Here is a 24,903-nt window from a genome sequence, read left to right as displayed (position 1 = left end):
GGAGCAGATCTGGAGTCAGTATGGCTTACATCCACTATTATTTTAGTAATTAAAAGCATGTTCATTCAGTGTCAGGATGGCATTGGATGCTGAGGTTTTTCATGTCTCAAGATGGCAAATTTAATTCAGAATTACTTCAGCAGATTAGTGAAATGGCACATGGAAGTGTGCTAAAGGATATGCTCAATCAAATAATAGTGGTGAGTTCAAGTAATTGAAAGCACCTAGCACATTAATAGGGATGAACATTGAATAAAATTTCAACAGGAAGAGTATTGTAGAATTAAGAGATGGAATAAATTAGAAGCATAAGAGGAAAACCTGGCTGCGTTTGCAATAAAGTATTTTAAAACAACCAAAACCTGTTGCTGTTGGGTCAATTCCAACTCATAGTGACCCTATAGGACAGAGCAGAACTGCCCCATAGGGTTTCCAGGGAGCGCCTGGTGGATTCGAACTGCACGCTTTTTTTTTTTTTTTGGTTAGCAGCTGAGCTCTTAGTGACAGTGCCACCAGGCCTCCAAAAACAACCAACCCACCCACAGTTCTCCTTTACAAAAATAAAACTCTGCAATCTTTATGATATTTTGGCACATTTATCTGATCCTTAATGTTTACTTTTGTGACCAATATTAAAGAATGAGTAATTTCAGAGATTTTAGAGAATCAGCAAAAATGATTATTAAATGATTATCGGATTAAAAAGAGTATCTGTGAGAAATTTTGGAAAGGAAAGATTGTTTTGGTTGAGGATGTAGAGAGATTATGTAACTTTTCCACAATAAACTTATGGGTATAGAAACTGTCTTTAGCGAAATACTAATTTTTGAGAAGTTCCTGGCATGGACATTTTTATCTTGCGGTCTCATTGCAAAGTGATTAATAGAGGAATTATTTGAGTATGACCTAAAAAGAACTTTTGAAATTTATAACTTCGTGGTACAACCTTTATATAATATCTTCTTACCTTATTCTGCACCCCTTTTCCATGTGGTTTCAGTTTTCTAGGAGAGAGTCCACTACCAGTAAGGATATTAGGACCATGTATTCATTTAAAAATATTTATTTGAAGCCTACTATGTGTCAAGTTTACTTGGGATAAATCCATGAATGAAACAGATAAAAGCCCCTGCCTTATATCCTACTGGGCAAAGACAAACTATTAATAATAATAAATAAGGATGATATATAAGGTAAGAAGGTGATGAACAGAAATGGAAAAAATAAGTCATGGTAAGGAAAATTGTGGGGTGAGTTTGCAGTTTTAAATAACACCCTTGTTAAATCTGTTAAACAAATCCTATGTTCTTTATTGAGCAGACTTTCTATTTTCTTAGTAGTTATCAGGGTATGGAATATATTATGATGCAAGCTGTATAATACAGCTTTCATTTGTATAATGCGGAAGTTTTTCAAAGCAGAAGCTCTTGGACACACATCTTTACAGTCCTCTCAAGAGAGCGGTGTGATGTAGGGTTGGCATTGCTTTCATTTTGCTTATGAAGAAAGTAAAAGTATCTTGCTCAGAGTTACTGTGTTAAATCAGCGTCCAAGTCAAGACTGAACCCCGTATCTCTGGATTTCCAGTTTAGGGCCTTTTTCTCCTATAATATGTTAAACTGTAACCTCTTTTGATTTTTTTTGGCTTACTGAAATCTCTATAAACTTATATAATGATGAACTATTATTAAAAGTGTAAAAACCCCATAAATCTTATCTGTCATTAACCTGGGAAATTGTGGCCTTTTCTGCTAATCTTTTTATTGTTATTTGATAGGATCAAGCAGAGCAACTCTTTAGGAGTGGCCATACAAACAACTGGGCGGTTTTGGTAAGTACATTCTGTAAAGGTGTATGTTGCTGTTCATGGTAGGTATATGTATGAGAAATTTTGTGTGAATCTATTTTTGAATATAAAAGTTTATTTTCTTATATTTTATAACAGAAATTCTTGAGTAAATTAGGGGTTCTACTATTTAAAGCAAGTATTTTATAAAATATAGAATTCTTTTATTTTAATGCTGGAAACTAGTAATTATGTTTTAGTTTATAGATACTCTCTACTTAGGCTATTTTATTTTTAGCTTTTCTTAAATTGTTCATAGAAATGATAAATGATCATTGTAGAAAATTCAAATTAAATAGCAAGGGTTAATTTTATGTTATGTGAATTTCACCTCAGTGGGAGGAAGAGAACAACAGAGAAAATGTCTTTATGTTCCAGGGTCAACATTTTGGTGAATATTCTTCTAGCAGTCTATTTCTATATAATCATGAAAGTATATAGTTATATGATTTTATGTAAGTGGGATCGTATTATACTTGTTATTTTGCAATCCCTTTGCAGTATATTTTGTCTTTTTTTTTTTTTCTCGTAGCGGTATGTCTTGGGGATCTTTCCCTGAGAATAGATATGGAAATACATAACCTTTTCAAAAGCTGAATGGTTTTCTATTTTATGAATGTGCTGTAATCTCCAGTTCATGAGTACTTAGGTTTTAAAATGTTCGTTATTTTTTAATAGGGCTGTGTTGAACATCCTTATTCATACATCTTTGAGAACTTGACTAATTTTCTTTTTAAAATAAATTCCTAGTCATCAGAATGTGAAGTCATGGATCATAATTGCCCTTTGGAAAGGCTGTACCTCTTTTTCTAAACTCCAAGGCAACTACATTATTTATTTTTATGTTTTTTTTTAACTGCTAGATAACAGATTAAATTTTGTTTTAATTTGCAATGCCTTGATTATTAGTGAAGTTTGCTTATTGGCCCATTTTGCTTCTTCTGTCCTTTTTTTTTTTTTAAGTATAAATTTGTTGTTAGGTGCAGTCAAGTAGGTTTGGACTCATAGCAACCCTGTGTACAACAGAACAAAACAGTGCCTGGTCCTGCACCATCCTTACAACCCTTGCTATGTTTGAGCCCATCATTGCAACCTCTGTGTCAGTCCATCTTGTTGAGGGTCTTCCTTTCTTTTGCTGACCCCCTATTTTGCCATTTTTAGTTTATTACCATCTTTACTTTATCTGTATTCATAAATTTATATTTTTAATGCCTCAAATTAGAATACATGAAATCAGTTTTATTTTTCCTATGCTTGGAAAATATTGGATAATAGTCTCACTACTGCAGTTTCATTTAATGGCATTTATATGACCAGAAGATACAATACTATTGACTTAATTTAAAAAGTGTAGAAGAGTAGATTGAAAGAAAGGGCAAGGGATTAAGGGACAGGTTTGAAGAGGCAAGAAAGGAAACTGATTTCTGAGAAAAAAGAAAGAAGCAGAGAATATACAGCATCTCAAAGCCAGTGACTCATGTTGGAAAAGGAGGAAAACTGGGAAACACAAACTGTAAGAATATAGTGGAAATGTAAAGGAGATGGGGGAGGAGTTCATCTAAAAATGCAGAAAAAAGATATCTAAGACTATAGTTAACTTTAAAAAAAAAAAAAAATTCTTTACTAAGGCCAAAATAGGAGCCGTAGTGGCATAGTGGTTAAGAGCTCGGCTGTTAACCAAAAGATCTGCAGTTTAAGCCCACCAGCTGCTCCTTGGAAACTCTACGGGGCAGTTCTACTCTGTCCTGTAGGATTGCTATGAGTCGGAATGGACTCGATGGCAATGGGTGAGGCCAAAAGTAAGGAGCCCTTGTAGTGCAGTGGTGAAGCACTCAGATGCTAACTGAGGGGTTGGCAGTTCAAACCCACCAGCCACTGAATGGGAGAAAGATATGGCAATCTGCATCTGTAAAGATTTACAGACTTGGAAACCCGGTGGAGCAGTTCTCTATCCTATAGGGTTGTTATGAATTGAAATTGACTCAACTGCAGTGGACAATAGGTAAGGCCAAAAGTGAATTGTTTGAATATTTGAGGTCTTATTATAAGATTATTGAGAATAGTTTAATAAAGACATGTAATTATCTATAGGTAGCTGAAGTAAATTATGATCATTGTTACTATACGAATTTGTTACCACAAATTGCGGGTTCGAGCCACCTGCCGCAAAGCCAATAATACTGAGACAGGAGGAGGTAAGCAGTAAGAAGGCTTTATTGAATACCGGTATCCAAGAGACAGAGGGGGTTAAATTTCTCCCAAATTTTGTCTGCCCTGAAGGGTTGGTGGGAGGGTTTTATACAGGAAAGATCAGGGTTACCTAATGTTTTGGGCACATAGTCCACAGATGGTCTTATACATCACAAAACAACTACAAAGACTCTTTATTAAACTAAAAATAAACATGTCAGGCACCTTGGACTCTAATCAGTATATTTATAACAGGCTGAAAAACTCTCATAAGACTCTCTCAGCTAGTGGGGCTGTTTTGCCAAGTCCACTGTGGCCGAGATAGGGAGCAAGAAAGAAAGCCTTCTTGTTGGTTTGCAGGCTGAAGGCCATTTCTCAAGAGAACAAAGAAAAGAAGAAGAGAGACCAAGGCCACAGGAGCTGAGATAGCTCTGCATCCCTTTGGAAGAGACCGGTGCAGCTGGTGCAGTTAAAAAAAAAAAAAATGTTTAGAGAGTACTTAGAGCATCATTATGGCGTTAGTCATGTCAAGCTCTCAGTCACCTATTTCAAATAGGGGAAAATGTGATGTAAGGTATTAGGGTGTTTGTTATGTTTAAGAGTGGAACAGGCTGCTCAGCTATATTTTGAACAGAGCCTGCACCGTTTTCCGAGGACTAGAGATTAATCACAGCTTATAAAGCTATATTAAAACAAATGAGAAAATATATTCTCCCTAATATTAAAACACTAAAGAAAATGCATTTTCACTCCTTCATACTTGTAGTCGATATAATTGTATGGCAGCTATATAGAACAGTGTAACGGGTTCGTGGCTCATTTTCTTGTCCTCTAAAAGAGAACACTTTGTAAATGCTACCGCTCATAAGCTATCCTGTGAAGGAATTGAACAAAAGCTGCTCGAGACAGGGAAACATATTTTCAACTACTGCTGAAAAGTGGGGAATGCTATCAGGAGCCAGGCTATGATTCACTAATTTGAGAGAATATTCTTACTCTGTTGAGAACTAAGGAATCTTCTGTGATGGTCTTTCTATGGGGAATTCTGTCTTCTAGAGGAGTAATTAATTGCCTGTGTATAGACTATCAGCTGCCAAAAGGGCTCATCCTTTAGAACTAAGAGCCTCTTTGGTTTATTCTGCATACACATGTAGCCTTCCTTGCTCTGGGAAACCTTTAACTAAGCCCCTCTCCATGTCAGTGACTTAGGTCCCAGATGAGCAATAGAGAGTGGGAAAGAATTATTACCGAGCATTTTGCAATAGCTGCTTGTTTTTATGTTTTGCTCAGTATATTACACATTAATTCAGACTTAGAATGGTGAAACTTCAATAAACCGTACTTTCTTAAGTAGAAAATTTTGTTATTTGGCCAGAGCCAAGTTGAAAGTACTAAAAATGCATTTCTTTCAATAACATGTAATTCAGATTTAAAAAATCCCTCCACCTCAGTTCGAATTAATTTGTTTTCAGTCTTGGCTGAATGATCAGAGGTATGCAAAATGCCCTTTTGCTCTTGTAAAATGAGAAAACTTTTGCCACCAGAGGGAGATAGTAGGAAAGTTAGATTCCCTTTTAGTCTCAGTTTTATATAAACCATTTTTGTCTCTGTTTAATAAAAAAGATATAAAACAACCCATGCTCATGATTAAAAAAGAAAAATGTACAATCAGCAAGGGTATAAACTAAAAAGCTAAAGCCCCCGGCTTGGTCCCCCCATTTTATTCTCTAGTGGTAACATCTATTATCAGTGTCTTGAGTATCCTTTCAGAAATTTCCAATGCATATAATAGGATTTGTGTCTGTCCCTCCCCCTTTTTAAAATACTACACCCTTTTTGTTGTTGTTCTTGTGTAGCATCATAATTTATATTGATGTTTCTTGTGCTTCCGTTTGTTTTCTCACCTTAATTTCCTGTCTAGTAAATTGGTGATAAAAATGAAGGCAATTTCTTAGCTTTATACTTATTAAATAACATAATATATGTGAAAAGCCTTTTGTATATATAAAAGTATGTGAAAAATACTGGTTTTTATTATGAATACTTCAGATGTAAATTACATTATACTATTTCTACCCCAGGTTAGGGAACCTGCAGATTCTTTGCTATTCATGGGCAGTGATTTGGTTTTCAGCTTTTTTTTTCCCCCCAAATACAGATAATGTTATAGGAAAAATCCTTGTATACATATTTTTACATGCTTATATGAACTAAATTAAAAGGTATGTACATTTTCCAACTTGATGTATTTTGCAAATTCCCCTCCTGTAAGTTTCTTAGTTATCTAGTGCTGCTATAACAGAAATACCACAGGTGGATGGCTTTAACAAAGACAGATTTATTCTCTCAGAGTCTAGGAGTCTGGAAGTCCGAATTCAGGGTGCCAGTTCCAGGGGAAGGCTTTATTTCTCTCTCTTGGATCTGGAGAAAGGTCCCTGTCCTTCCCTTGGTCTAGGAGTTTCTCAGCACAGTGACCTCAGGACCAAAGGAAGCACTTCTGCCCCAGTTTTTCATTCTTGGTGGTAGGAGGTCCCCCTTCACTCTGCTGCTTCTCTTTTTTAAGTCTCAAAAGAGACTGACTCAAGATACAACTCAATCCTGCAGATTGAGTGCTGCCTCATTAACATAACTGCTTCTAATCTTGCCTCATTACCATCACAGAGGTTAGGATTTATAGGATAAATATTTCAGGCCAGGAAATGGAGGACAACCACACAATATTGGGAGTCATGGCCTTGCCAAGTTGACACACATTTTTTGGGGACACAATTCATCCATGACAGCAAGGTTTATATTAATTTATATCCTCAGCTATAAGAGTACTCATTTCCCTACACCCTTGCCAATACTGTGAATTGTAAGACTTTGATACTTATCAATCTAATTAATATTTTTATAATTATGACTGAAGCTGAGCTTCTTTGAATGTTTTGTTGTCCATATTTAATACTTTTGTTATGAAATGCTTGCTCTTATCCTTTGTTCATTTTTCAAAATTGGATAGTTCATTTTTTTCTCATTGAGTTATAATTAAGGGTATTAATTAGCCCTTGTAATATTATTTTGAGTTTTTCATTTGAATTAGAATTTTATGGTATTTTTGGCATAGGGAATTTTATATTTCTCTATAGTCAAACCGTTCACTTTTTTTCATATCAGCTTTCAGATTGAGAATTCACTTTTAAGAAAGACACCATGTAGTTCTTTTCCCTTTGGCAGGGTCGAGAGCATTTATGCTATTCTTTAAACTGTCATTATACCTTGTCTCAGCAACTACATGTGGTAGGAGGTAGAAGGGTACTTCGTGGGTATACTACCAAACCTCATCTTTGTTTCGTTCCCTTAGAATGGATTCCCAAGAAGGCTAACTTTTGGGGCATGGAGTTAAATTTTCCTAGCACCTATGATCTTGTTTTTAGGCCTCAGGGTTTTTGTTTTTTTTTAGTGTAAAACTTGGTTTAATTGTTTCTATTTCCTGTTCAGTTCAACAAGTTTTTTATAATTCGTGCATTCTCTTATCTACATGTAAAACTGTTTTCTATTTTATGTTTTACTCTGTGTTCTACATTTCTCATAACTAAAATTAAGAAGCAATTCAGATTGAAAGGAACATTATATAACTCAAGGTACCTAATTTCTTTTTCTATTCTGTGATGAGATTATGGGGCTTTTCTTTCATTCCAAAGAACTTAAATCTTTTAGAAAAAGGAACATTATAGCATCACTGAAATGGATTGTAACTAAATTGGTAAGTACTTGATTAAATTCCCCCCAAATTAATTTTTTTCTTAAGCTGAATGACCTTTATTATTTAATACCAAGTAATGAACCTTTCTAGAGAAATTACTTTTATTGACAATTCTTTAAGTCTTTAGCTGTTTCTAAGTGTGAATTATGGTACTCTTTCTTTCAGTATCTCAATATCCTACTTAAAGAGAAATAATTCTGTAAGTCTGTGGCTTATTTTGATTCATAAGAATAACACATTTGTTTTAATACTTTAGGTTTGTACTTCCCGATTCTGGTTTAATTATCGACATGTTGCAAATACTCTTTCTGTTTATAGAAGTGTCAAGAGGCTAGGTATTCCTGACAGGTAAGAAAGCTTAATAAACCTTATCTCTGAAACTCAGTAAAAATCACTCTTACATGATTGGTATTATGTTTGTATTTTATGTTGCTTTTGGAAAAGGTAAAGAAACGTGGTTTGAAATTTTTCTGTTGTTTTTATTAGAGCATACCACCATGTATAAAGTAGATGTTACTTAAGGTTATAAAGGCAATTCATGTAAAAGAACAATCGAATACAAGGGAAAAAATTTGGTCAACTCTAATTGTGTAGTCTCATTCATTTCATTATTAAATGTCTGGTCAGAGTCATAGACATCAAAAGGCAATTTTGACTGAGTTAATTAAGCAGAAAAGGAATTTATTGGAAGCTTATTGTTTAGTTTACCTAATTGCTGGGAAGGCTGAAATCTTAAATTATCAGGAATAAGGGAAGCTAGACAACAGAAAAGACAGCTAAAACTCATGGCATACAACCAGTCCAGTGACAATAATGTGGCTGCCATCTCTTAATACTAACTAGACTTACCCACTGCATAGCTGCTCCTGTTGCCTTTGGAAACAGTGTTGCTACTGCCGCCTGCTGCCAAAATCCAACCTTTGCTATTTCAGTTGCTTAATGTCTCTAGTTCTTAAATCAGAGTCCTTGGTGAGAATGTTGTACTGTCAGATGTCAGAGCCTAGGTCAAACGCCCATATCCATGCTGCAGGGATGGCTGGAAGAATGAGTGTCTGGCGTTGTTACTTTTTATACAGGGAGAGGGCTCTGCTTTGTATGAAGACTCATAAAAAGGAAAATTTCCTGACTGGGGAGAGAGTTTAGATACTAGGCAGCACCCTGCCACCTCTACCCCCAGATACATGTCCTCTGTGTTTGGTTTGTCATATATGATAGATTTATTTTTACTACTACCAAAGCATTTATAGCAAGGAGCTGCAGTCAGTTCAGTTGTTTAGGTTTGATTTATTTAGTTCCATGTTCATTTCTACCTGTGAAGAAATATAGAAAGAGCCTTGTAGTCAGACAAATCTGAGTTTGAAATCTAGCTTTATTGGTGATTTTGGTTAAATCACTTAACCTCACTAAGCCCTTTTCCTCATCTATTACATGGTGATAATAGTACCTTCTTTGCAGGATTCAAGTACTTCGTGTAAAAACAAAGAGGGGTATGTATAAAGTGGTACAGGAGCAGAAAGGGAGCAGTGAATGATTTAGAAAACAAAGTTATGTTACATTTTATGTGAATAGATAATTTTAGGCTGAGAAGTTGACAGAGCTATAGTTTATTTCCCGTCATTTCACCAGGAAATCAAGACAGCCAGATAATATTACCGTTTCTAAAAACTATGTTAAATGAGGTCAGAAAGAGGATGATTTATTATATCAAGTATACAGATGCAATTTGTGAAATTGGCCAATTATTATGATTTTTCATTGATTCTTTCCAAATAGGCCTATGTGGTTGGTTACTCCTTTGACACTGGGTTTTTAACTGCTCTTGCTTCTATACCCTGTGTACTCCAGGGAATCTCTGTGCGTGGTTTGGCAGTAGTTTTCACTTGGGTGAATAAATGTTTGCCTGTTGCATGAGCCTTTGGGACACCTTTAAACAGTTTAAGATTTAGAGGATGCTTTTGAAGTAGGATATAGCAATAGGGTGTATTTTGTATATTATGCTTTAGTAAATTTATCCCTAGGTTTCCAAACAATGCTTTTTAAAAGCTTATTTCTGTTTCAGATGGTTACCTGTCTGCTTCTCTGTTTATGAAGTCTTTGTTAGGTGGTGAATTGGGGATTTCAACAATTTGTTATTTGACAAGTAGAAATCAACAGAAAAGAGATTCTCTTTGGCTTTCAGCCTGTTGTTGTAAATCTTTCTCTTATTGTTGACTTAAACTATTTTACTCCTGTCTGGAATTGAGTATAAAAATACAAATATAGGTAAATGTTCAGTCAGAAAATAATAAATCATTATGAAACAACAACTTGAAAATTTTAAATCATTAGGAACCATTTTGTTTTAATGGTTGAATTTATTTTATACAGTATAAAAGATTTTCAAATTAAAACAGTATTGTCGTAACTTCTGTCATAATTCCAGAAATATATCCTGAGAGAGATGATTGGTCTCAATGTTTAAATTATGACTAGAGTTCTTTTTGTCTCTTTGTATTTTTTTGAAAGAGCATTTTTTTTTAAATAATTTTTATTGTGCTTTAAGTGAAAGTTTACGAATCAAGTCAGTCTCTCACCCAAAAACCCATATACATCTTGCTACACACTCCCAGTTACTCTCCCCCTAATGAGACAGCCTGCTCTCTCCCTCCACTCTCTCTTTTTGTGTCCTTTTCGCCAGCTTCTAACCCCCTCCACCTTCTTCATCTCCCCTCTAGGCAGGAGATGCCAACATAGTCTCAAGTGTCCACCTGATCCAAGAAGCTCACTCCACCAGCATCCCTTTCCAACCCATTGTCCAGTCTAATCCATGTCTGAAGAGTTGGCTTCGGGAATGGTTCCTGTCCTGGGGCAACAGAAGGTCTGGGGGCCATGACCACTGGGGTCCTTCCAGTCTCAGTCAGACCAGTAAGTCTGGTCTTATGAGAATTTGGGGTCTGCATCCCACTGCTCTCCTGCTCCCTCAGGGGTTCTCTGTTGTGTTCCCTGTCACGGCAGTCATCGGTTGTAGCCAGGCACCATCTAGTTCTTCTGGTCTCATGATGACGTAGTCACTGGTTCATGTGGCACTTTCTGTCTCTTGGCCTCATAATCACCTTGTGTCCTTTGTGTTCTTCATTCTCCTTTGCTCCAGGTGGGTTGAGATCAATTGATGCATCTTAGATGGCTGTGTGCTAGCATTTAAGACCCCAGACGCCACTCTTCAAATTGGGATGCAGAATGTTTTCTTAATAGATTTTGTTATGCCAATTGACTTAGATGTCCCCTGAAACCGTGGTCCCCAGACCCCTGCCCCTGCTATGCTGGCCTTCGAAGTAGTCACTTTATTCAGGAAACTTCTTTGCTTTTGGTTTAGTCCAATTGTGCTGACCTCCCTGGTATTCTGTGCTGTCTTTCCCTTCACCTAAAGTAGTTCTTATCTACTATCTAATTAGTGAATACCCCTCTCCTGCCCTCCCTCCCTTCCCCATCTCGTAACCACAAAAGAATGTTTTCTTCTCAGTTTAAACTATTTCTCAAGTTCTTATAATAGTGGTCTTATACAATATCTGTCCTTTTGCAACTGACTAGTTTCACTCAGCATAATGCCTTCCAGGTTCCTCCATGTTATGAAATGTTTCACAGATTCCTCACTGTTCTTTATCGATGTGTAGTATTCCATTGTATGAATATACCATAGTTCATTTATCCATTCATCCGTTGATGGACACCTTGGTTGCTTCCATGTTTTTGCTATTGTGAACAGTGCTGCAGTAAACATGGGTGTGCATATATCTGTTCGTGTAAAGGCTCTTATTTCTCTAGGATATATTCCAAGGAGCGGGATTGCTGGATCATATGGTAATTCTATTTCTAACTTTTTAAGGAAGCGCCAAATCGATTTCCAAAGTGGTTGTACCGTTTGACATTCCCACCAGCAGTGTAGAAGTGTTCTAATCTGAAAGAGCATTTTACCTTTGTCTTGAAATTCAGGTATTTTCATTTAGTTTTCCTATATATCTCAATAATAAATCATTTGTTAAAATATATGACATAGGTGATTATCTTTTTTTTTTTTAATAACTTTTATTAAGCTTCAAGTGAACGTTTACAAATCCAATCAGTCTGTCACATATAAGTTTACATACATCTCACTCCCTACTCCCACTTGCTCTCCCTCTCTTGAGTCAGCCCTTTCAGTCTCTCCTTTCTTGACACTTTTGCCGGCTTCCCTCTCTCTCAATCCTCACATCCCCCCTCCAGACAAGAGTTGCCAACACAATCTCAAGTGCCCACCCGATACAATTAGCTCACTCTTCATCAGCGTCTCTCTCCCACCCGCTGACCAGTCCCTTTCATTTCTCATGACTTGTCTTCGGGGATGGTTCCTGTCCTGTGTCAACTGAAGGTCTGGGGAGCATGGCCGCCGGGGTTCCTCCAGTCTCGGTCAGACCATTAAGTTTGGTCTTTTTATGAGAATTTGGGGTCTGCATCCCACTGATCTCCTGCTCCCTCAGGGGTCCTCTGCTGTGCTCCCTGTCAGGGCAGTCATCGATTGTGGCCGGGCACCAACTAGTTCTTCTGGTCTCAGGATGATGTAGGTCTCTGGTTCATGTGGCCCTTTCTGTCTCTTGGGCTCTTAGTTGTCGTGTGGCCTTGGTGTTTTTCATTTTCCTTTGCTCCAGGTGGGTTGAGACCAATTGCTGCATCTTAGATGGCCGCTTGTTAGCATTTAAGACCCCAGACGCCACATTTCAAAGTGGGATGCAGAATGATTTCATAATAGAATTATTTTGCCAATTGACTTAGAAGTCCCCTCAAACCATGTTCCCCAGACCCCCGCGCTTGCTCCGCTGACCTTTGAAGCATTCATTTTATCCCAAAAACTTCCTTGCTTTTGGTCCAGTCCAATTGAGCTGACCTTCCATATATTGAGTATTGTCTTTCCTTTCACCTAAAGCAGTTCTTATCTACTGATTAATCAATAAAAAACCCTTCTCCCACCCTCCCTCCCTCCCCCCCTCGTAACCACAAAAGTATGTGTTCTTCTCAGGTTTACTATTTCTCAAGATCTTATAATAGTGGTCTTATACAATATTTGTCCTTTTGCCTCTGACTTATTTCGCTCAGCATAATGCCTTCCAGGTTCCTCCATGTTATGAAATGTTTCAGAGATTCGTCACTGTTCTTTATCGATGCGTAGTATTCCATTGTGTGAATATACCACAATTTATTTACCCATTCATCCGTTGATGGACACCTTGGTTGCTTCCAACTTTTTGCTATTGTAAACAGAGCTGCAATAAACATGGGTGTGCATATATCTGTTTGTATGAGGGCTCTTGTATCTCTAGGGTATATTCCTAGGAGTGGTATTTCTGGGTTGTATGGTAGTTCTATTTCTAACTGTTTAAGATAACGCCAGATAGATTTCCAAAGTGGTTGTACCATTTTACATTCCCACCAGCAGTGTATGAGAGTTCCAATCTCTCCGCAGCCTCTCCAACATTTATTATTTTGTGTTTTTTGGATTAATGCCAGCCTTGCTGGTGTGAGATGGAATCTCATCGTAGTTTTAATTTGCATTTCTCTAATGGCTAATGATCGAGAGCATTTTCTCATGTATTTGTTGGCTGCCTGAATATCTTCTTTAGTGAAATGTGTGTTCATATCCTTTGCCCACTTCTTGATTGGGTTGTTTGTCTTTTTGGGGTTGAGTTTTGACAGAATCATGTAGATTTTAGAGATCAGGCGCTGGTCGGAGATGTCACAGCTGAAAATTCTTTCCCAGTCTGTAGGTGGTCTTTTTACTCTTTTGGAGAAGTCTTTAGATGAGCATAGGTGTTTGATTTTTAGGAGCTCCCAGTTATCGGGTTTCTCTTCATCATTTTTGGTAATGTTTTGTATTCGGTTTATACCTTGTATTAGGGCTCCTAGGGTTGTCCCAATTTTTTCTTCCATGATCTTTATCGTTTTAGTCTTTATGTTTAGGTCTTTGATCCACTTGGAGTTAGTTTTTGTGCATGGTGTGAGGTATGGGTCCTGTTTCATTTTTTGCAAAGGGATATCCAGTTATGCCAGCACCATTTGTTAAAAAGGCTATCTTTTCCCCAGTTAATTGACACTGGTCCTTTGTCAAATATCAGCTGCTCATACGTGGATGGATCTATGTCTGGGTTCTCAATTCTGTTCCATTGGTCTATGTGTCTGTTGTTGTACCAATACCAGGCTGTTTTGACTACTGTGGCTGTATAATAGGTTCTGAAGTCAGGTAAGGTGAGGCCTCCCACTTTCTTCTTATTTTTCAGTAGTGCTTTGCTTATCCGAGGGTTCTTTCCCTTCCATATGAAATTGGTGATTTGTTTCTCTATCCCCTTAAAATATGACATTGGAATTTGGATCGGAAGTGCGTTAAATGTATAGATGGCTTTTGGTAGAAGAGACATTTTTACTATGTTAAGTCTTCCTATCCATGAGCAGGGTATGTTTTTCCACTTAAGTATGTCCTTTTGAAGTTCTTGTAGTAGAGCTTTGTAGTTTTCTTTGTACAGGTCTTTTACATCCTTGGTAAGATTTATTCCTAAGTATCTTATCTTCTTGGGGGCTACTGTGAATGGTATTGATTTGGTTATTTCCTCTTCGGTGTTCTTTTTGTTGATGTAGAGGAATCCAAGTGATTTTTGTATGTTTATTTTATAACCTGAGACTCTGCCAAACTCTTCTATTAGTTTCAGTAGTTTTCTGGAGGATTCCTTAGGGTTTTCTGTGTATATAATCATGTCATCTGCAAATAGTGATAACTTTACTTCTTCCTTGCCAATCCAGATACCTTTTATTTCTTTGTCTAGCCTAATTGCCCTGGCTAAGACTTCCAGCACGATGTTGAATAAGAGCGGTGATAAAGGGCATCCTTGTCTGGTTCCCGTTCTCAAGGGAAATGCTTTCAGGTTCTCTCCATTTAGAGTGATATTGGCTGTTGGCTTTGCATAGATGCCCTTTATTATGTTGAGGAATTTTCCTTCAATTCCTATTTTGGTAAGAGTTTTTATCATAAATGGGTGTTGGACTTTGTCAAATGCCTTTTCTGCATCAATTGATAAGATCATGTGGTTTTTGTCTTTTGTTTTATTTATGTGATGGATTACATTAATGGTTTTTCTGATATTAAACCAGCCTTGCATACCTGGTATAAATCCCACTTGATCAGGGTGAGTTATTTTTTTGATGTGTTGTTGGATTCTATTGGCTAGAATTTTGTTGAGGATTTTTGCATCAATGTTCATGAGGGATATAGGTCTATAATTTTCTTTTTTTGTAATGTCTTTACCTGGTTTTGGTATCAGGGAGATGGTGGCTTCATAGAATGAGTTGGGTAGTATTCCGTCATTTTCTATGCTTTGGAATACCTTTAGTAGTAGTGGTGTTAACTCTTGTCTGAAAGTTTGGTAGAACTCTGCAGTGAAGCCGTCCGGGCCAGGGGTTTTTTTTGTTGGGAGTTTTTTGATTACCGTTTCAATCTCTTTTTTTGTTACGGGTCTATTTAGTTGTTCTACTTCTGAATGTGTTAGTTTAGGTAGGTAGTGTTTTTCCAGGAATTCATCCATTTCTTCTAGGTTTTCAAATTTGTTAGAGTACAATTTTTCATAATAATCTGAAATGATTCTTTTAATTTCATTTAGTTCTGTTGTGATGTGGTCCTTCTCATTTCTTATTCGGGTTACTTGTTTCCTTTCCTGTATTTCTTTAGTCAGTCTAGCCAATGGTTTATCAATTTTGTTAATTTTTTCAAAGAACCAGCTTTTGGCTTTGTTAATTCTTTCAATTGTTTTTCTGTTCTCTAATTCATTTAGTTCAGCTCTAATTTTTATTATTTGTTTTCTTCTGGTGCCTGATGGATTCTTTTGTTGCTCACTTTCTATTTGTTCAAGTTGTAGGGACAGTTCTCTGATTTTGGCTCTTTCTTCTTTTTGTATATGTGCATTTATTGATATAAATCGGCCTCTGAGCACTGCTTTTGCTGTGTCCCAGAGGTTTTGATAGGAAGTATTTTCATTCTCGTTGCTTTCTATGAATTTCCTTATTCCCTCCTTAATGTCTTCTATAACCCAGTCTTTTTTCAGAAGGTGTTGTTCATTTTCCAAGTATTTGATTTCTTTTCCCTAGTTTTTCTGTTATTGATCTCTAGTTTTATTGCCTTGTGATCTGAGAAGATGCTTTGTAATATTTCGATGTTTTGGACTCTGCAAAGGTTTGTTTTATGACCTAATATGTGGTCTATTCTAGAGAATGTTCCATGTGCGCTAGAAAAAAAAGTATATTTTGCAGCAGTTGGGTGGAGAGTTCTGTATAAGTCAATGAGGTCAAGTTGGTTGATTGTTGTAATTAGATCTTCCGTGTCTCTGTTGAGCTTCTTACTGGATGTCCTGTCCTTCTCCGAAAGTGGTGTGTTGAAGTCTCCTACTATAATTGTGGAGGTATCTATCTCGCTTTTCAATTCTGTTAAAATTTGATTTATGTATCTTGCAGCCCTGTCATTGGGTGCATAAATATTTAATATGGTTATGTCTTCCTGATCAGTTGTCCCTTTTATCATTATATAGTGTCCTTCTTTATCCTTTGTGGTGGGTTTAAGTCTAAAGTCTATTTTGTCAGAAATTAATATTGCTACTCCTCTTCTTTTTTGCTTATTGTTTGCTTGATATATTTTTTTCCATCCTTTGAGTTTTAGTTTGTTTGTGTCTCTAAGTCTAAGGTGTGTCTCTTGTAGGCAGCATATAGATGGATCGTGTTTCTTTATCCAGTCTGTGACTCTCTGTCTCTTTATTGGTGCATTTAGTCCATTTACATTCAGGGTAATTATAGATAAATAAGTTTTTAGTGCTGTCATTTTGATACCTTTTTATGTGTGTTGTTGACAATTTCATTTTTCCACATACTTTTTTGTGCTGAGGCGTTTTTCTTAGTAAATTGTGAGATCCTCATTTTCATAGTGCTTGACTTTATGTTAGTTGAGTCGTTACGTTTTTCTTGGTTTTTATCTTCAGTTATAGAGTTGTTATACCTTTTTGTGGTTACCTTATTATTTACCCCTATTTTTCTAAGTAAAAACCTAACTTGTATTGTTCTATATCGCCTTGTATCACTCTCCATATGGCAGTTCAGTGCCTCCTGTATTTAGTCCCTCTTTTTGATTATTGTGATCTTTTACCTATTGACTTCCATGATTCCCTGTTATGTGTATTTTTTTTTTAATTAATCTTAATTTGTTTTTGTGATTTCCCTATTTGAGATGATATCAGGATGTTCTGTTTTGTGACCTTGTGTTGTGCTGATATCTGATATTATAGGTTCTCTGACCAAACAATATCCTTTAGTATTTCTTGTAGCTTTGGTTTGGTTTTTGCAAATTCTCTAAACTTGCGTTTGTCTGTAAATATCTTAATTTCGCCTTCATATTTCAGAGAGAGTTTTGCTGGATATATGATCCTTGGCTGGCAGTTTTTCTCCTTCAGTGTTCTGTATATGTGGTCCCATTCCCTTCTTGCCTGCATGGTTTCTGCTGAGTAGTCAGAACATATTCTTACTGATTCTCCCTTGAAGGAAACCTTTCTTTTCTCCTTGGCTGCTTTTAAAATTTTCTGTTTATCTTTGGTTTTGGTGAGTTTGATGATAATATGTCTTGGTGTTTTTCTTTTTGTATCAATCTTAAATGGGGTTCGATGAGCATCTTGGATAGATATCCTTTCGTCTTTCATGATGTCAGGGAAGTTTTCTGTCAGGAGTTCTTCAACTATTTTCTCTGTGTTTTCTGTCCCCCCTCCCTGTTCTGGGACTCCAATCACCCGCAGGTTATCCTTCTTGATAGAGTCCCACATAATTCTTAGGGTTTCTTCATTTTTTTTAATTCTTTTATCTGATTTTTTTTCAGCTATGTTGGTGTCGATTCCCTGGTCCTCCAGATGTCCCAGTCTGCATTCTAATTGCTCGAGTCTGCTCCTCTGAGTTCCTAGTGCATTGTCTAATTCTGTTATTTTATTGTTAATCTTTTGGATTTCTACATGTTGTCTCTCTATGGATTCTTGCAACTTATTAATTTTTCCAGTATGTTCTTGAATAATCTTTTTGAGTTCTTCAACAGTTTTATCAGTGTGTTCCTTGGCTTTTTCTGCAGTTATCCTAATTTCATTTGTGATATCATTAAGCATTCTGTAAATTAGTTTTTTATATTCTGTATCTGATAATTCCAAGATTGTATCTTCATTTGGGAAAGATTTTGATTCTTTTATTTGGGGGGTTGGAGAAGCTGTCACGGTCTGCTTCTTTAAGTGGTTTGATATGGATTGTTGTCTCCGAGCCATCACTGGGAAACTAGTTTTTCCAGAAAATCCGCTAAAAAAAAAAATGCAGTCAGATCCCTATCAGAGTTCTCCCTCTGGCTCAGGCTATTCAGATGTTAATGAAGCCGCCTGGGGAGGGTGGGGGAGGGAACAGAGAGATAGGAGAGTAGCACCTCAGAATATAGCCAGAGTTGCTTGTCTTGCTTGGAATGACTATTATATCTGAGACTCTCGCGGGGTGCGTTGCCTATGTGTGCTGGCTGTGTGGAGATTGCCCGGGGGGGGGGGGTCTGGCCCGCTGGAGTCACAGTCAGATCCTCTGCTTCCAGCCCCACGCCCAGCGTCAAGGCTCCCCTACTGGGACGGTGCACTCTGGACTCCAAAATCAGTCGCTGCCTCCCGGGGACTTCTCGTCCCTCCAGCCACATGGTCGTGCCGCCCCCGAGAACCAGTTGGGCCTCCTCCCCAGGTTAGTTCAGATGGGTGGAGCACGTTTCCGTGCTTGTGCCTTGACCGAGTGTTCTGGCTGGGACGCTGTTCTCCCTGCTCCAGTACCAGTCGCTGCCTCCCAGGGACTTCTCCTACTGGCTGAGTCCCACGCCGCCTGCGCGACCTGGCTGGTCCCCTTCCCAGGGTTAGTTCAGGGGGGTGGAGCAACTCTCCGTGTTTATGCCGTACCTGCGTCCAGTCCAAATCCCTGCGGGACGGTTCCCCGGCTCGGACGCTGCTCTTTCTGCTCCAAGACCAGTCACTGCCTCCCAGGGACTTCTCCTACCGGCTGCGTCCCACGCTGCCCGTGGAACTGGCTGGTCCCCCTCCCGGGGTAAGTTCAGGGGGGTGGAGCCGCTCTCTGTGCTTGTGCCGTACCTGACTGGTACGCTGGCTCCAGGCTCTGGAAACAATCGCTGCTTCCCCGTATTAGTTCGTTCTCCGTCTCTAAATCTGTGTTTGTTGTTCAGGGTTCGTAGATTGTTATGTATGTGATCGATTCACTTGTTTTTCCGTGTCTTTGTTGTAAGAGGGATCCGAGGTAGCGTCTGCCTAGTCCGCCATCTTGGCTCCGCCTCCGGTGATTATCTTTTGTTTTGGAAATTCACACCAAGTCTTTGTGGTCTTCTGTATGCATTTTACAAACTCCAGACATGCCGAGCTATTCTCTTTGCTAGAGTGGTCATCTGTACTTCTAGGTCACTGCTACCCAAACCTGGCTGTGATTCTGAATCATTTACGGCACATATTAAAAATAAGAATTTCCCAGCTTCACCCTTGGAGACTCTAATTCATTAAATCAGAAGTGAGGCCAGGATATCAGCTCTCTATGTGGTTATGATGTGCAGCCAAGTTTGAGAAACACAAATTCACTTTAGTCAAATACTCCTTCAGAAGAGCATTTCCTGAAACCCAGAGCATCCTAAGTATATTTTTATTATAACAGTGTTGTAATAATTATATTATGTCCTCCCTCATTAGATTGTAAATTCCTGGAGGGATTTTATAGAGGGTTGTGTTTTGTTTAATTTTGTATCTTCAGCATCTAACATAGTGCGTGGCACTTGGTAGGTGCTCTGCTTATGTGTTAGATAAATAAATAAAAGTGTGACTTGGAAAGATGTTTTTCAGTTGCTCAAACAAAATGAACACGTTTGTATCTTAGAATTACAAACATTTCTATTCCCTAAGTTGTGTTATTCTAGTTCTTAGCAAAAGAGCCCTGGTGACACAATGGTTAAGTCCTTAGCTGCTAACTGCAAGGTCGATGATTTGAACCCACCCAGCAGCTCCACAAGAGAAAAAAAGCTGGCGATCTACTGTGGTAAAGATTGTTGTTGCTAGATGCTGTCGAGTTGGTTCCAAGTCATAGCGACCCTATGTACAACAGAACACGACACTGCCCAGTCCTGCACCATTCTCACAATTGTTACTATGTTTGACCCCATTGTTGCAGCCTCTGTATCATTCTGTCTCATTGAGGTTCTTACTCTTTTTCACTGACCCCTACTTTACCGAGCATGACGTCCTCCTCCAGGGACTGGTCTCTCCTGATAACGTGTCCAAAGTACTGACACAAAGTCTTGCCATCCTCGGTTCTAAGGAGCATTCTGGCTGTATTTGTTCCAAGACAGATTTGTTTTTTCTTTTGGCAGTCCACAGTGTATTCAATAATTTTTACCAATACCATAATTCAAAGGCACCAATTCATCTTTTGTCTTCGTATTCATTGTCCCTGGTAAAGCTTATAGCCTAAGAAACCCTATGGAGCAATTCTACTCTGTCCTGTAGGGTCATACGCTATAGGGTTGCTGTGAGTCGGAATGGACTTGACAGCATATGACAACAATTGTTAGCAAATATCAATTTGATATTAAAGAGATTTTAATGAATAGGCTGACAGAATTTTATAATACTATTTCAGAATATTGACTCAGAGAGAAGAAACTTTATGGTTCTGGGTGTAAGTCAGATACACATGCTAAGACCCTAGTAAGTGCCCTCTAGCTTGACTGTTGTCCCTGAGTGGTGCAAATGGTTAAACGCTCTACTATTAGATGAGAATTGGTGGTTCAAACCTACCCAGAGGTGCCTTAAAAGACAGTCCTGGTGATCTGCTTCCGAAAGTCTTGGCCTTAAAAACCCTACGGAGCAGTTTTACTCTGTGTACATGTGGTCGCCATGAGCTGGGCATAACTAGTAGCTAACAACAACTGATAGTTAATTGACTATTATCATTCTCATACCTAATTTCCTTGGAGGAGAAATGTCTTCCACTTTGTGCCAGCTCTTTCAGTAACCTTACTAAACGCTTGGAGTGTTTTTTTTTTTTTTTTGCCTAGCTCTAGCATCTTAAAACAGTTAGCTATTTTTAGACAATTTTCTACCCTTAACTTGTTTTGAACTAAATCCCTGTTTAGCTACCTTCAATATGCTTAAGACGATTAGAAGATGAGGAAGAGAAAAGGCATTAAGCAAGGATTAGCTTAGTATGTGGAGCTGAAATTACCCTTAAAAATTTCTTAAATAGCACCTACAATACAGTGCAGTCTTCTAACAAGGCCAACACGGACAGGCTTTTTAATTTTTTTTTCCTCCACGGTTAGAATAGATTGCTATTTTCTTTAGTTGGTAAAGTGATTTACTTATGATTAGGGACCATATCCTATGAGAAATACACTATCTTTAACGCTAGAATTGTGCTCATGCTGCAATAGACACGTGGAAATTGAGGTTGACTGAGGGAGTGTAGATTCAGATCTCCCATCTCATGTTTACTCTGAGGAATAAATGCATTTCGTATTAGGTTGGGTGAAACCTCTTTGTCTTCTTCTCCCCCGTTTCCTCCTTGTCTTAGTCAGCTAATGCTGCCATAGCAGAAATACCACAAGTGGATGGCTTTAACAAAGAGAAATTTATTTTCTCATAGCCTACTAGGTTAAAACTCGAAATTCAGGCTGTCAGCTCCAGGGGAAGGCTTTCTGTCTCTGTTGGGTCTGGAGGAAGGTCCTTGTACTGAATCTTCCCATGGTCGAGGAGCTTCTCAGGCACAGGTACTCTGGGCCCAAAGGACACGTTCTGCTCCTGGTTCTGCTTTCTCTGTGATATGAGGTCCCCAACTCTCTGCTTGCTTCCTTTTCCTTTTATCTATTGAGAGATAAAAGGCAGTGCAGGTCGCACCCCAGGGAAACTCCCTTTACCTTGGATCAGGGAGGTGACCTGAGTAAGGGTGGTGTTACAGTCCCACCCTAATTCTCTCAACTTAAAATTACAATCACAAAATGGAGGACAACCACACAATACTGGGAATCATGGCCTAACTAAGTTGACACACATTTTGGGGAGGACAAACTTCTCCTCCCCCTTCTTTTTTGCTGAGTGCATAAGATTCAGTTCATGGAATAAAAAAAACATTTAATTCTACTATAAGATGGGTGGACGGGAATTTTGTAATGATCCCTGTCTGATGAACCGTCTATTTCTATACTTAAGTCTAACAGCTTTTCCAATTCCACCTAACATTATTGTTTCATTACTCTGTTTCAATTTTTGATGTGAGAGTAATATTTCTAATTTTTCATCTCCTCTTAGTCAGAAATTTTTAGTGTATGCATAATAAAGTCCAAATCCCTTATCATGGAACTCAAGATGTTTTGCCATCTGGTTCCAAATTTGACATTCTGATTATTTCACTTCTATCCCTTATACGTCAGCCAAATTCCTTCATGTTATTCCCTGTATTGTCCTCTATTCCTTGCCTTCTACTGGTCCTCCCACCTTCAGTTCTTTTTTTCCGGTGTCTTTTGCAGTTTTCCTATGCCCACACTCTACCCATACATTTCTTAAAGTTTTCCTGGTCCTTCTTGCATAAGTAGTATTTTATTTATACGTCTTTCGTAGCACTTTCTTGTCTGTATTGATCATTTCTTGAAGGCTGGATTTGATAACTATGTTTGTATTCCTCACACTGCCTTCTCTGGTTCATTGTGCAAAGTTGAATGAATGAATAGTGTACTAAACCCTTAGCTATGTGGAACCTTACTGGCCTAGGCCAGAAAGAAAATATTTATGAATACTGTTTGTTTATGTTCTCTTTTAATCTTGTTTCTCAAACCCCACTGAGCTTAAAAGTGCTGTATAGCTGATTTGGTGAACTCTTCCCCACCTAATTCCTACTTTAGTGATCCATGGGTGGGGTACTCTCACGAGGGCACTTCAGACTGATTTCTTTCTATCAGAAGTTTGTAAGACAAGGCAACGTCAACTTTACTTATGCTACCATTTAAGTTCCCTCTGAACTTAAATCTTTTTCATCCTTGGTCGCTTTTAACCTCTTTCTCAAGTAACAAATATTAGAACTAAAAGTAGGAGCTATTTGGACAGTTATGTGAATTCTAGTGATGTTTTTGTGAATTAAAAAAAAATCACTAATTGCTTTTTTTTGTTTTTGTATCACTTTTGTAATAAAGCTTTTGACTGTTTCTTTTTATGTTGCTACAGATTAGGTCTTGTATATAAGAGAGCTTTGTCTAAAGTGAAGCATTAATGAGAATATTTCATCAGTCTTCTTGTATAATTCCTCATTAGAATAATATGGAGAAGGACTTTGACATTATGGTTCTTTGAAAATGTTTATGACTTTCTTTCCAATAGGGTCATCCAAAATGAATTCTTGTTTCTGACCTCCTTCCACGGCTCTCCCTGCAGCATACCTTCACTCTCCATCAGAATCCAGGTGCTACATTAGGGATTTTATAATTATTTATTCCTTGAGGCCTTTATAAAAGATTGCGTTTTTCCCAATTCACATATTAAAATTGGTTGCTCAGAATGGTTAAATAACTTGCTCAAGGTCGTATAACCATTGAGTGATAGAACCAGAATTTGAATTCAGGTCTTCTGATTTTATGGCCAAAGTATTTCTATTATATTACAGTACCTTTTCTCATAAATTACAACAGTTAGTATTTATGTAACACAATTAGAGATTTTTTACATACATTTTCTTATTTTATTCTTATAGTAGCCCTATAGAGAGTGATGTAATTACGTAAACTGATAATTTAAAACCTATATTAAATTTTAAAATTTATATCTACATGCTGAATTTAGTAACTGGGGCTGAGAAAATAGTGAATATTAATTAAATATAAGAAATGCCTCTCCGATTTTCCCATTTTCTTATTCTTTCCCTAGTTACAGTATTAAGTGTTTGTTATTTCATGCCTGTACTTTAACAGCTTTGTAGCTGTTTATTCCCTGCTTCTAGTCTCTTTCCTCTTCCAAGTCATCCTACACGCAGCTGTTAGAATTACTTCTCAGACATTGCTTTCATCTTTTCACTCCCACAGTCAAGAACCTGTAAGGACTCCCTGTTGCCTGTCTAACAAATCCAAAGTTTTCAATCAGCCTTCAGTCTTTACTGACTACTTTGTTATTCTAACCTACTGTTTCATTTGTTGATTGGTTGTGACATCTACTACATCATGTGGCCACTTCCATTGCAATTTTTGACTCTTTATCTCACCTAGAAGACCTTGAATGTCCCCTATTTTCTCCTTACCTATCCATATCTTTCTTTCCTTTGTATCACTTGATAGAACTTCATAGAGTGCTCTGTTCAGGGCGGTCACTGAGTGTTTTTTTTTTTCTTTTTTTAAAGCCATTACAATTCAGTTTATAGAATTTTCTAAATAAAAATGTATATAGCTTTAAAATTTTATTCTATTTTTGTTTATGATTTTGCTTCATATTTGTTTTTATGCAGAAGGACTGGAACTGGATAAACTGCTTTGTAATTAACTTGCAGTATACTATCATAATTGTTACCAAGATAATTTTGACTTATGCCTTTGAATGTTGGTCAGTTCTGACACTTCCCAACAGTTTTTCCTCATATACTCCTTAAAAATATAAACAATAGGGTTTGAATATGGATACTTACGTGTTCTGAACAATCTGTCATTTTATTTTCACATTGGCAGCTGATGTGTCTGCCACTCCATGTGATGTGCCTGGTGGTGAAGTGTATAATATCCCAAATAGGGAAATGTTTAGAATAGTTAGGAAGTTGAAATGTGCTTTAGGGAGGAGGACAGTGATAAAGGTACAAGGAACATTTTGGCAACTACCATCATTCTCTTGTGTTTAGATAATAAGAAGGAACAATTTACAATACAAAGAAGACTGTGAAAGGGTTTTATAGAGCAGAGGGGAAATTTCTTTATTCATTTATCTATAGATAGGAAATTTTTAGGATGATGAATAAGAGATATTTATTCCTTCACCAGTACCACACTGTCTTCATTACTGCCCTC

General features: G+C 37.6%; 1 protein-coding gene across 2 annotated transcripts in view; it reads left to right on the top strand.

The window, feature by feature from the left end:
- The window catches only part of PIGK (phosphatidylinositol glycan anchor biosynthesis class K), a 145,100-nt gene that overhangs the window by 3,411 nt on the left and 116,786 nt on the right, over positions 1 to 24,903 (top strand). For both annotated transcript variants that reach the window (XM_049875622.1, XM_049875621.1), the window contains exons 2-3: positions 1,778 to 1,831; positions 8,041 to 8,132. In XM_049875622.1, coding sequence (XP_049731579.1) covers positions 1,778 to 1,831; positions 8,041 to 8,132 — 146 coding nt within the window. The remainder of the gene's footprint in view (positions 1 to 1,777; positions 1,832 to 8,040; positions 8,133 to 24,903) is intronic.

This window comes from Elephas maximus, chromosome 3 (genome assembly GCF_024166365.1).
Source record: "Elephas maximus indicus isolate mEleMax1 chromosome 3, mEleMax1 primary haplotype, whole genome shotgun sequence".
In the NCBI taxonomy this organism is placed as follows: Eukaryota; Metazoa; Chordata; class Mammalia; order Proboscidea; family Elephantidae; genus Elephas; species Elephas maximus.
The sequence above is the reverse complement of the archived record's forward strand: the minus strand, read 5'-3'. Positions and strand labels throughout refer to the sequence as shown.